This window comes from Saccopteryx bilineata, chromosome 11, assembly GCF_036850765.1.
Source record: "Saccopteryx bilineata isolate mSacBil1 chromosome 11, mSacBil1_pri_phased_curated, whole genome shotgun sequence".
Lineage (NCBI taxonomy): Eukaryota > Metazoa > Chordata > Mammalia > Chiroptera > Emballonuridae > Saccopteryx > Saccopteryx bilineata.
The window spans coordinates 68,700,972-68,714,669 of NC_089500.1; the positions used below are offsets into that span (position 1 = coordinate 68,700,972).

The 13,698-nt window shown below is 36.6% G+C and overlaps 1 protein-coding gene across 4 annotated transcripts in view; it reads left to right on the forward strand.

Moving 5' to 3' along the window:
- ST7L (suppression of tumorigenicity 7 like) overlaps positions 1 to 13,698 on the forward strand; it is a 176,785-nt gene that overhangs the window by 68,495 nt on the left and 94,592 nt on the right. For all 4 annotated transcript variants that reach the window (XM_066246756.1, XM_066246754.1, XM_066246752.1 and 1 more), the window contains exons 10-11: positions 7,939 to 8,011; positions 8,897 to 8,999. In XM_066246756.1, coding sequence (XP_066102853.1) covers positions 7,939 to 8,011; positions 8,897 to 8,999 — 176 coding nt within the window. The remainder of the gene's footprint in view (positions 1 to 7,938; positions 8,012 to 8,896; positions 9,000 to 13,698) is intronic.

The following is a 13,698-nucleotide window of genomic DNA, read 5'->3' on the forward strand; positions in this document are numbered from 1 at the left end:
CACATCATGGGGGTTCCAGAAGGAGAAGAGAGAGAGCAAGGAATTGGAACCCTGTGTGGAAGCCCTGGCCAGATATCTCAGTTGGTAGGAGTGTGTCATTCCAAAGTGCACAGGTTGCCAGTTTGATCCCCGGTCAGGGCCATACAAGAACATATTGATGTCCCCCCTTCTCTTTCTTTATCTCTCTCCTTTTCCCTCTTTCTCTCCTTCTCTCCCTCTCTCCCTCTGTCCCTCCCTCCCTCCCTTCCTCTCTCTTCCTCCCCCTCCCTCTCTTTTCCTCCTCCTCCCTTCCTTTCTCTCTAAAATCAATAAAAATAAAAATTAAAAAAACCTATGTGAAAAAATAACGATGGAGAACTTCCCTAATCTGGTGAAGGAAATAGCCAAGTCCAGGAGGCACAGAGTCCCGAACTAGATGAATCTAAAGAGGCCCACACCAAGACATATGGTAATTACAATGCCAAAGATTAGAGACAGGCCCTGGCCGGTTGGCTCAGCGGTAGAGCGTCGGCCTGGCGTGCAGGAGTCCCGGGTTCGATTCCCGGCCAGGGCACACAGGAGAGGCGCCCATTTGCTTCTCCACACCTCCCCCTCTCCTTCCTCTCTGTCTCTCTCTTCCCCTCCCGCAGCGAGGCTCCATTGGAGCAAAGATGGCCCGGGCACTGGGGATGGCTCTGTGGCCTCTGCCTCAGGCGCTGGAATGGCTCTGGATGCAACAGAGCAACGCCCCAGAGGGGTAAAGCATCGCCCCCTGGTGGGCATGCTGGGTGGATCTCGGTCGGGCACATGTGGGAGTCTGTCTGACTGCCTCCCCGTTTCCAGCTTCGGAAAAATGAAAAAAAAAAAAAAAAAGATTAGAGACAAAGAGGAAATCTTAAAAGTACTGTAGTAAGAGAAAAGTTACCTACAAGGGAGCTCCCATAAGACTATCAGCTGATTTCTCAACAGAAACTTTGTAGGCCAGAAGGGAGAAAGTGGCAGGAAATATTCAAAATAATAAAAAACAAGGACCTACAACCAAGATCACTCTACCCAGAAAAACTATCAGGACGTATAAAAAACTTCCCAGACGAGAAAAAGCTAAAGGAATTCATCACCACCAAACCAGTATTACATGAAATGTTAAAGGGTCTTAAGAAGAAGAAGAAGAAGAAGAAGAAAGATAAAAACTAGGAACAATAAATGGCAATAAATACATGTATATCAACAAATGAATTTAAAAAATAAATGAAGAAAAATAAAGAAAGAAAGAAACAGACGCAGATACAGAGAACATTTTGACGGTTGTCAGATGGGAGGGGGGTTGGAGGGGTGGATAAAAATGGTGAAGGGATTAAGAAGTACGTACAGACTGGTTGTTACAGAATAGTCGTGGGGATGTAGAGTACAGCACAGGGAATACAGTCCATAATATTGTAATAACTTTGTATGGTGTCAGATGAGTACTAGATTTATCGGGATGATCACTTAGTAAGTTATACAATGTCTAATCACTGGGGTATACACCTGAAACTAATATAATATTATATGTCAACTATAATTGAAAAATAAAAAATGATTTAAATTTAAAAAAAGGATAAAGGGTGTCAAATATATGATGACAGAAGGAGATTTTACTTTGGATAGTAAATACATGATGCAATATACTGGTGATGGATGATAGAATAGTACACTTGAAGCATAATTTTATTAACCAATGTTATTCCAATGAATTTAATAAATAATTTTTAAAAATCTTTGTCAGGAACTTTGGAAGCAAAAGCCTGCAAGGACGAACTTTTCTTCTGTCACTATTTATTTGTTTATTGAGCGCCTGATATGAGTGAGGCACTTGACTTACCGTGGTGAACAAAAAGACATGAACTTAGCTCTCATAGGATTTGCAGTTTAGTGGAACAGACGAATGTTAGTTAATACTGAAGCACGCTGTATTCGCTGAGGTCATCGGGAAAGTATGTGGTGCTGTGCACATAGGATGGTACCTCATTTATTCTGGAGCGTCAGGGAGGGCTAACAGAAGTTGCTTAGCAGTATGTATAAGAGTAATTCAGAATAGCATTTTTACAAGGCTCTTTTTTGTTACAAAGTATAATTTATCTCATTTTATTTTTGTAATAATCTTGTGAGGTGGAGGATAAGTATTTTTATTATCTCCAGTTAGTAAACAAGAAAACTGGAGTTGAAGAAGGTTATTTGGGTAAGATCTCCCAGCCAGTAAGTGGCCAGCCTGAACTTAAAATCAGGTATTCCATTTCTTTGTTTACTAGTCTTCCAATAGTAAGAAGTCAACATATTGGCTATTTTTATAATATTATATCAGTGCAAATTTAACTCAAATAGAGTTTGGAGAAGTTTTATGAAGTATAGCCTTTCTCCTCACTTTTGAGTGAGGCATGAGCTTTTAAACCCAAGCATAATGTTTCTGATCATATCTTCCTCTGTAAGAAAACATATCAGTCATTTATTCACACTTGTCCATTTGTCAGTTCTTACCCATGAACTTGGGAATCCTCATGATTTGGAAGGTTTGAAATGTGTTACACTTGGAAAGAGAAGTTTATTTCTTTTAAACATCTGGAATTCTTAGGAAGTGCTTCAGAATAGTGTAGGCTCATGGTGAAATTTATGAGAAATTCTTTCCATATGTGACTTATCAGATGCATGGCCTGCTTATGATACTTATTTTTTTAGTCTTTTTTAAAATTGATTTTTGAGAGAGAGGAAGGGAGGCAGGGGGAGAAACATTGATTTGTTGTTCCACTTATTTACGCATCCATTGGTTGATTCTTGCATGTGTCATGACCTGGGATCGAACCCACGATGTTCATGTATCTGGACAACATTCTAACCAACTGAGCTACCTAGTCAGAACTTATGATACTTACGATGAACAAGCTTAGGAACCAAATATAAAAAGGTTAGAGAGAACTTGATTCATTAAAAATAAAATAAAATTAGCGCCTTAGATATGCTTCTGTGTTTTCATTTATTTTTATGAGTCCTCAGTTTTTATCATTCTAGAATTCTGAAGTAAAAAGCAATTTACTTCTTTAGTTCTCCATTTGCTGGTATAACTCTAAAATCTAAAACTTCAAAGGATTCTGTGGCCTTACTCTCCTAATAACATTATTTTGAGCCTGACTGGTGGTAGCATAGTGGATTGAGCCTTGGCAGGGATGCTGAGGGCCCTGATTCGAAACCCTGAGGTTACCAAGTTGAGTGCAGGATCATCAGTTTGAGCCCAAGCTTGTCGACTTGAGCACAGGATCATTGACATGATCCCAAGGTCATCAGCATGATCCCAAGGTCACTGGCTTGAGCAAAGGGTCACTGGATTGGCTTGAGCTCCCTGGTAAGGCATGTATGAAAAGCAATCAGTAAACAACTAAAAGTAAAGTGACTATGAGTTGATGCTTCTCATCTCTCTCTTCCTCCTCTTTCTCCTTTCCTGTCTCTCTCTATAAAACAAAACATTACTTTTTTCATTAATTTTTTAACTATAGTTGACATACAATGTTAAATTAGTTTCAGTTTATAATATATTGATGAGACGTTTATGTTCCTTATGAAGTAATCACCATGATAAGTCGAGTACCCATTGGACTCCATACATAGTTATTCCAATATTGACTGTATTCCCTGTGCTGTAGTTTACATCTTCTTGACTAATTTTATAACTGGCAGTTTGTACTTGTTAGTCCCCTTCACCTTTTTACCTCATTCCCCTCATCCTTCTCTCATTTGGCAGCCATCAGATAGTTCTCTGTATCTATATGCTGTTTCTGAGTTTTTTTGTTTGTTCATTTATTTTGTCTTTTAGATTTCACAGTATAAGTGAAAGCATACAGTATTTGTCTCTCTCTCTGTCTGCCTTATTTCACTTAGCATAATACCTTCTAGGTTCGTCTATCTGTTTTGTAGCAAATGGCAAGATTTTGTTCTTTTTTACGGCCAAGTAGTATTTTATTGTCTGTATGTACAACATCTATTTTCTTTGTCTATTCGTCACCAGTGGACACTTAGGTTGCTTCTATATCTCGACTCTTATAAATAATGCTGCAGTGAACATAGGGGTGTATATCTTTTCATCTTAGTATTTTCGATTTCCTCAGATAAATACCCAGAAGTGAAATTGTTTAGTCATGGTAGTTCTATTTTTAATTTTTTGAGGATCCTCCATACTGTAAACTGGCTGCTCCAGTTTAAAATTCCACCAACAATACACAAGGGTTCCTTTTTTTCCCACATTCTCTCCAACATGTATCTTTGTTGTCTTTTTGATAATAGCCATTTTGTCAGGTGTGGAGAAATGTCTCATTATAGTTTTGATTTGCATTTGGCCAATTATTAGTGATGTTGAGTATCTTTTTGTGTTTCTTGGCCATCTGTTGTCCTCTTTGGAGAAATGTCTATTCAAGTCCTCTCCCCATTTTTTAAATCAGATTTTTCTTTTGATGTTGGGTTGTATGAGTTCTTTATTTTTGTGACAGAGACAGAGAGACAGAGGTACAGATAGGGACAGATAGACAGGAAGAGAGATGAGAAGCATCAATTTTTTGTTGCAGCTCCTCAGTGTTCATTGATTGCTTTCTCATATGTGCCTTGATCAGGGAGCTACAGCAGAGCAAGTGACCCCTTACTCAAGCCAGTGACCTTGGGCTTCAAGCCAGCGACCAAGAGGTCATGTCTATGATCCCACGCTCAAGCCAGTGACCCCATGCTCAAGCTGGTGAGGCCACACTCAAGCCGGTTGATCCCATGCTCAAGCTAGCGACCTCAGGGTTTTGAACCTGGGTCCTCTGCATCTAGTCCGACGCTCTATCCACTGCACCACCACTTGGTCAGGCTATGAGTTTTTTGTAATATGTTTTGGATATTAACCCCTTATCAGAGATATATTTTGAAGATAGCTTCTCCCATTCACTAGATTGCCTTTTTGTCTTGTTGATGTTTTCCTTTGTATTACAAAAACTTTTTAGTTTTTGTTTTATTTTATTTTTTGTTTGTTTTTTTAGGTGAGAGGAGGGGAGATAGTGAGGCAGGCTCCTATATGTGCCCTGACCAGGATCCACCTAGGCAACTCCATCTTGGGCTGATGCTGAAGTACCAAGCTATTTTTAGCGCCTGAGGCTGATGTGCTCCAGTGGAGCCTGGGGCCACACTCAAACAAATGGAGCCACTGGCTGCGAGAGGGGAAGAGGGAGAGAAGGGAGGAGGGAGTGGGGAGAAGCAGATGGTTGCTTCCCCTGTGTGCGCTGACTAGTAATTGAACCTAGGATGTCTATATGGCAGGCTGGCACTCTATCCATTGAGCCACTGGCCAGGGCCAAAGCTTTTTAGTTTGATGTAGTCCTTTTTACTTTTTGTTTTTATTATCTTTGCCTTAGGAGACATATTAAAAAATATATTGCTAAGACCAATGTCAGTGTTTATTGCCTATGCTTTCTTCTAAGAGTTTTATGGTTTTAGGCCTTTAATCCATTTTGAGTTTATTTTATGTATGGTATAAGAAAGTGGTGTAGTTTCATTTTATTACATGTATCTGTACAGTTTTCCCAGCATGATTTATTGAAGAGACTGTCTTTACCCCATTGTATATAGTCTTGTCTCCTTTGTCATAGACCAATTTGACCATATAAGGTTGGGTTTACTTCTGGGCTGTCTGTTCTGTTCTGTTGATCTATGTATCTATTTTTGTGCCACCCCTTCAAACCATGCTATTTTGATTACTGTAGCTTTGTAGTATAGTTTAAACTTGGGTAGCATGATACCTCCAGCTTTGTTCTTTTTTCTCAAGATTGCTTTGGCTATTTGGGATTTAAAAAAAATATTTTTAAAGTGTATTGACTTTAGAGAGAGAGGAAAGGAGAGAGGGAGAGGAAGGGAGGAAGAGAGAGAGAACATCAACATTGATCTGTTCCTGCATGTGCCCTGACTGAGGATTGAACTGGCCATCTCTGTGCTTCTGAATGATCTAATCAACTGAGCTATCTGACCAGGGCTATTAAGGTTTCTTTTGTGGTTCTGCATAAATTTTAGGATTATTTGTTCTAGTTCTATGAAAATGCCATTGGCATTTTGATAGGGATTGCATTAAATCCATGGATTGCTTTGGGTGATATGGATATTTTAACAATATTAATTCTTCCAATGCATGAGCACAGTATATCTTTCCATTTATTTGTGTCTTCTTTAATTTCTTTCATCAATGTCTTACAGTTTTCATAGCAGAGACCTTTTAACTCCTTAGTTCAATTTATTCCTAGGTATTTTATTCTTTTTGATGCATTTGTAAATGGGGTTTTGTTGCTAATTTCTCATTATGATAGTTTATTACTAGTATATAACAATGCAATAGGTTTCTGAATATTAATTTATTAGTTCTAACAGCTATTTTTTGATAGAATCTTTATACATGTCATCTGCAAATAGGGAAATTTTTACATCTTCCTCTCTAATCTGGATGCCTTTAATTTCTTTTGCTGTCTGATTGATATGGCTGGGACTTCCCCTAATATATTGAGCAAGAGTGGTAAAAGTGGATATTCTGGTCTTGTTCTTCATCTTAGAGGAAAAAAACGTTCAGCACTTCATCTTGATTATGTTGTTAGCTGAGGTTTTCAATGTGGTTTTTATTATATTGAGATATGTTCCCTTTATTCCCGCTTTGCTGAGAGTTTTTATCATAAAGAGATGATGAATTTTTTTTTTTCAAATGCTTTTTCAATGTCTATTGATGTGATCAAATTATTTTTATCCTTTTTTTGTTTATGTAGTGTATCACACTTGATGTTGATTGATTTTCTACTTTGGGCATTCTTTAAGAAAAGACTTAAATAATTTATATTTATTATAGTTCCAGATTAATTTATTTTATATAGCAAATTGTCATTTAAGAAAATGTAGCAAATACAAAGTGATGGGAAGAAGGAAAAATTAGCCCTGGTCTGATAGCTCATTTGGTTAGAGCATTGTCCTGAAGTACAGAGGTTACTGGCTCGATCCCAGGTCAGAGCACATATAAGAACAGATTGATGTTCCTGTCTTTCTCTCTCCCTTCCTCTCTCACTAAAATCAATAAATAAAAATTTTTTAAAAAGAAGAAAAAATTAAAATCACACATGGTTGTATCACCTGGATTTAACTACTGTTAAATATTTCTATTGTTTTTTGAAACTTAGTTTTTCTCTGTGAATAGGTAGAGTTTTTACAGAGTAGTTCTATCTATACTATGCATTTTTCTCTGAATAGTATTACGGAAAGCAGATTATTATAAACATTTGTTAAGTAACTTTTCACCATTGTGCTGAGGACTTTCACTGACGTAATTTAATTTCTGCCAGAAAAGTACCATTTTTCTATTTTGAGATGAGAATACTGATGTTAAGGAAGTTGCTACTAGAAAAATCAAAGTCCCATGCCCTGGCTGGTTAGCTAAGTTGGTTAGAGTGTTGTCCTGAAACGCCAGCGTTGCAGGTTTGATCCGCGGTCAGGGTATATACGGTAAGTAACCAATGAATGCACAACTAAGTGGAACCATAAATGGATTCATTTTTCTCTCTTTCTCCCTTCCTCTCTCTGTCTCTCAAAGATCAATCAAGAAATAAATTTAAAAAATGAAAACCAAAGCCCAGATGCTGTGTCTCTAACATTTTCAACCTACTACATGTGTTGAACTTTTATACTGACTTATGAGTTAAAGTGCAACATCAACACACACAAAAATGTGGCTGCTAGTTCAAGAATGCATAGCTAGTAAATAGGAGAATCAAGATTCAAAATCAGGTCTTCCAACTGCATGTTGTAGTAATATATTATACATGCTTCTAGTACTATATTATTATATCTGTTGAATTTGTTCTATGAATTATTTTTATTAAATATTGTCTTTAGATATTTTTTTGTGATCCTTACCTACATTGAACATTATTATTACAGATATAAGCCTTCCAAAGTCAGCAGCAATCTGTTATACAGCAGCTCTATTGAAGACGAGGACGGTGTCAGATAAGTAAGTAGTTATTGGAACTATAATACTTGAGAAAGACTGCTGAACTCAGTATTATGCTTCCCATCCACCGACTTTAAATGAATGTTTGTTTTCCTCCCTACTTCCTTCTGAACAAACCTTGGTCTCAGGCAGCTCTGAGGCTTCTTACTACAATATGAGGAGTGGAAAGAGCAAGGTTTTTAGAGCTCAAATAAACCTGGGACTCAGGTCTGACACATACTAGGTGTGGGTCTTTGGGCAAGTTAATCAGTTTGAGTCTCTTCCTCATCTGTAAAATAAATAATAATATTGGAGGGTGGTTTTATGAGGCTCGTGTGTGATAAGTGCCTGAAACAATGCTGGACAGAAAGACAATGGTAGCTGTGATGATAATGATAAGATGCGTAGTAGGGAAATAAGTTTCATATTTGTTCTAAGATAATTCTGAATTATTCTGTATTCATGTATTTGTGGCTGCCTTTAACAAATTTCATTTTATTCCACAGATAAAATATTCAGAAACCAACCAAAAGGCAACCATTTTCTTTTACCTTGATATGAATTAGAATAGATTATTCAGTCTGTTTCTTTTTTGTGAAAATTGGATAAGAATGTACCTCTGTTAATTGAAAGTCTCTGGTTATCCCTATGTAGCCTTTTATATTTTATTATCTTTTCCAAAGTGTGCCTTCAGTGGACTTCTCCTGAAGTCGTTCCTTCCCAAAATTTGGAGGTTTTCATTTCTCATTGTGCCTTTCTTTATATGTTGGACTAAAGGCTTTAATTTGATATTTAGTACTTATTTGGCTTTGTCTTTAGCCATCATCAGAAACCTCTTGATTATATTACAATCTAAATCCATATATTTTAAAGTACTTCTTTCTTTACTTGTTGGTTTTCTTACAGATTCTCCCCAGAAACAGCCTCCAGGAGAGGGTTAAGCACAGCAGAGGTTAATGCTGTGGAAGCGATTCATAGAGCTGTGGAATTTAACCCGCATGTTCCGAAGGTGAGGCATTTAGGATAAAAATAACTACTTCTATTTAAGTTTGTCAAAGTGATGACAGTGTACAGACCAAAGTTTGGGTCTCATCATTTGAGCAGAATTGTTTTAGTCCACTGTAGTTTGATGCTTATTATTCACCTTAAAGGAGATGTTAAAAGGCACTTAGAAAGGCAGGTAGGAGCAGTGGTTCACTGTAGGCTTTGTGATTACTGTCAGGGTAGAATTTGAAATGTGTTCACTTACCTGTTCCTTTTACTACAGTTATAGAGAAGAAATAAAATGGCTTGGTCTTAATAAAACATCATTCATATTTCAGAGTATTAAATCAAGTTTCATGTTATTGTGAAACCTTTATACATCTAAACAGATGCTTGCGTTTTGAACTAGGGCTGAGTAGACAGAGACTGAAAACAATACATTAAAATAATCAAAGATCAGAAAACAGATGTGGAAGTTCCCAGAAAACTGCTGAGTTGATGTTTATTTGGTCCCAGATGAAACTGTACCCATCTCATTTGTCTTATAATATGCACCTTGCAGACATACAGATTATTGGTTAATCTTTGTGTATAACTACCCAAAATTAAATTTTGAATTTTAAAGACAATGCCCCATGTTAGGAATTATAGAATATTAAAGAATAGATGTCTTTATGAGAAAATGTAATTATAACTATTGATTCCAGTATAATGCATGTTAATGGAATTTGGAAATTAGTAAACATTAAAGAGATTAATCTCTAAAAGATAAGTTCCAAGATATAAAAGTTATAAATCTGTTAGAGTAACTAATAATAGAGTTAAGAAAACTACTGAAATCTAAGAATTAGAGTCAACAAATATTTTTACCATTCTCTCATTAAGTGACACTGGTCCCATAAATTTAAATAAAATTTTTATTATGAATTATAATACATATATAGCAAAGTTTAAAAACAGAAATGTGCATCTTAATGATTATAAAGCAAGTGGAAACTACCACTGAGGTAAGAAACGACATTGCCAGCCCTCAGCAGCCCACCTACTGCCCTTCCCTAATTACAACTTCTTCCCTCTTGCCTAAAGGTAACAATTATTCTGACATTAATTGTGTTCACGTCCTTCTTTTATATTTGGTCTATATTTTTTTGTTGTTGTTGACTTTGTAAAACAAGGAGTGGGCTATCTTTTTTTATCCTCTGGAACAATTTGTGTAAAATTAAAATTCTTTCTGTCTTAAACAATTGGCTGATAAAGACATCTGATTGAAAAGGATTTTTGTTACCAAATTTCATTTCTTTAGTTTAATAGTTTAATTAAAAATTCAATTTCTTTAGCCATTCCATAATTATTATTATTATTATTATTATTATTTACAGAGTCAGAGAGAGGGATAGATAGGGACAGACAGGAACGGAGAGAGATGAGAAGCATCAATCATTAGTTTTTCGTTGGGACACCTTAGTTGTTCATTGATTGCTTTCTCATATGTGCCTTGACCATGAGCCTTCAGCAGACCGAGTGACCCCCTGCTCGAGCCAGTGACCCTGGGTCTAAGCTGGTGAGCCTTGCTCAAACCAGATGAGTCCGCACTCAAGCTGGGGACCTTGGGGTCTCGAACCTGGGTCCTCCGCATCCCAGTCCGATGCTCTATCCACTGCGCCACCACCTGGTCAGGCCATTTCATAATTATTTAAATTTATTATTATTGTATTGGCTTTTGGTGTGTTATAAGTTTTTAGAAATTTATCTTATAAAAATTTTCAAGTTTATTGGCATAAAGATTTCATAAAATCCTTTTATTACCTTGTTAATATCTGTGGGATTAGTTATAGCTACTTTTTACTTTCTAACACTGGCTACCTATTTTTTTTCTTTGATTAGATTATTGGGATCTGTCCATTTTATTAGATGTAAAGAACTGAGCTCTGGCTTTGTTGTTTCTTTCTACTATTTGCTTTCTGTTTCATTCATTTGTGCTCTTTATGGCTTTTCTTCAACTTTATTTGTTCCTATTTTATTTTTAGTTTTTGTATCTTGTTTGATAGGTATTTAACTCATTAATATTTAGCCTTACTTCTTATAAATATACATACTTACATAAGTCTATAAACCTGTATGTACAAGTTAACTGCATACTATAGCAGTATTTCTATATAATTTAGTTCAAAGTAATTTTTACATATTAGGAATAATTCAGATGGGTTATGAAGAAAACTTAATCAATTGAGTTTGATGAGTTTTTCAAAAGCCCTTAATGGAAATATGTTCACCAATACACAATAAATAGCAGCAGAACTATCATATACTGGGCAGAGTCAGGCTGATACCAAAGCAACATGCAACATAGAAGAGACACAATATAAAGAAAGGCTATATGCTGGGTATTAAAAATTATCTCAATCTGAACTCTTTGCTGTCAGCACAGACTAATTAGCTATTGAATCCAAACCACATCAAGGTAAGCTTGGCTGATGGAAGCCAGGAGTCAATAATGGGGAAAAAATAATAAGTTCCTCAGTACAAGAGATCCTAATAGTGTTTTTGGAGCATTTCGCTGGCTGGTACAAGCATTATTAGAAAATCTTTTTGGCAAAGGGAGAAAAAGAAATACAAATGGAATGCTACATTTTTTTAAAAATCAGCAGACTGTCTCAGGAATAATAAAGTTATCAGTAAAGGGGGATGCCTTTAAAATATTATTTGTTGTGGGCTCAAAAACATTTAAAACTATTTGAAGGTGTCACAATAGCTAAGTCCAGATATTTAGGCTTAAAGGAAGTAAAATTAAAAGAGGATATTTTCTTCCTCCAAGTTAAGGAGAATTTCTTTAAAAACAAACAAATTGCTAAAGTGCAACATTATACTTGGCAAACAATAATTGGTAACAAAATAAGTTTAAATGCTATAATATTCTGCCCAAACTATTCCCAGATACTATTTAATAACCAAGATGCAGACTAATTTTGTTGTAACAAGCCTAGACCAATTCTATTAAACATGTTGTTGGTTAGATACCAAGTTTCATTTAACGTTTGAAAGCTCATTTGACAGCCAGTCAAGTCCCTCATACAGACCAGTTCCTTGTGTAGCACAAATGACTTGAACATACCACGTTCTTTCTGTTAGGAAGACTGAGAACCTAATTTATCTGTCATTTCACTGATGGCCATACCACTTGGCAAATCCTGTTTGCTTGCAAAAAGCAGCAGCACTGCCTTCTGTAACTCATCTTCCTGAAGCATTTTTTGTAACTCTTTGGCTCCTTCCTGAATTCTTTCACGATCATTGCTATCTACCATAAAAATAAGACCCTGGGTATTCTGGAAGTAATGCCTCCAGAGAGGCCTTATTTTATCTTGACCACCAACTTCCCATACTGTGGAACGAGACAAATGTTCTTATATTCTAGTGTTTCCACATTAAACCCCATCAAAATGCGCATCTGCTTCCTGTGAAAGAGGCGGGATAAGAGGGAGGAGATGGCGATGGTGAGGAGGCCCGCTGTGGTGGTGGCATGTGCCATGGGCAGGAGCAAAAGGGGGTTGGCGCTTCCCCTGGCCCTCTCCTTTCCATTCCTGGCAAACTGCGTGAGAAGGAAGAGGAGCTGAGGAAGAAAGAGAGTGGCAGGGATGACATGCTGGTGGCTGTGGGATGAAAGCCTGGTACAGGAATCAGACCTGTTCAACCCAAAGTGTTTTCTCATTTCCTTTTTGTCTCCCCTTTGTTTCATTTTTCCATTTTAAGGGTTTTACAGTTAATCACTCCTGCAGCATTTCTCAGTGGTCTCCTCTTTGATTTAGAGGTATATTTATTCCATTTAGATGTATATGTTTCTTAATTTTATAACATTTGAAGATTATCTTTTTTGAAAGATTTCTAGCATAATTGCATTGTGGTTAGAGACCATACTCTGTGCAATTCATTCCTTTGAAACATTTTTCAACTCTTGAGTTTCTATTTAGTTTTCACATCTCCTTTGTTATTTATAGTTTCTAATTCTCTGTCAGATTTTTAAATATAGTTCTTGATCTCTTTGAGAATAGTTTAAAATAGTTATCTTAAAGCCTTTCCCTGTTAATCACAATCTCTGGGACTTCTGTGTATTTGTTTCTGTTTTCTACTGCGTCATGTTCATATTGTCTTGTTTTCTCTTATGCCTCATTTTCTTTAACAAGGTGCCAGATTTGAAACCTTAGGTAATACACTCTCCCTTCAGAGAGGATTTTCCTTGTTCTTAGAGCCCTGAAACAAGCAATAGCAGGGTGGGTCCCGTTCATTCAGTTTTAGGGATTGATATTTTTTTATCCATCCAGATGAGTTGAAATTGGGCTACAGTCCATAAAAGTGTTGGCTTATTTCTAGTTCGCCCTCATTCCTGGAAGGCAGTTTTTGAGGCTCCCAATCCAGTCTGAGGGTTTTGCCTGACTCTTGACAGGCCTTTAACTCTAGCTTTCTAAAACTGGCAAAAAGGCTGACCTCCCTTTCAGCTATCTTGTCTGGGTTGGCAAATGTCACTACTTTAAAGGAAGCTCCAAATGTGACTTACTTCTCTGATTTCTAGTTTCTTTCAATTGTGGCCTAGTTATTCCATACCCTTTGCTAACTCTGATGTATCATATTTGATTAGATTTTTAAAATATTTTGTTCAGCCTTTCTAGTTATCTGGTAGGGTTGATCTGAATTACTTACATTACTGGAAGCAGAGCTCTGAAAATATTTTT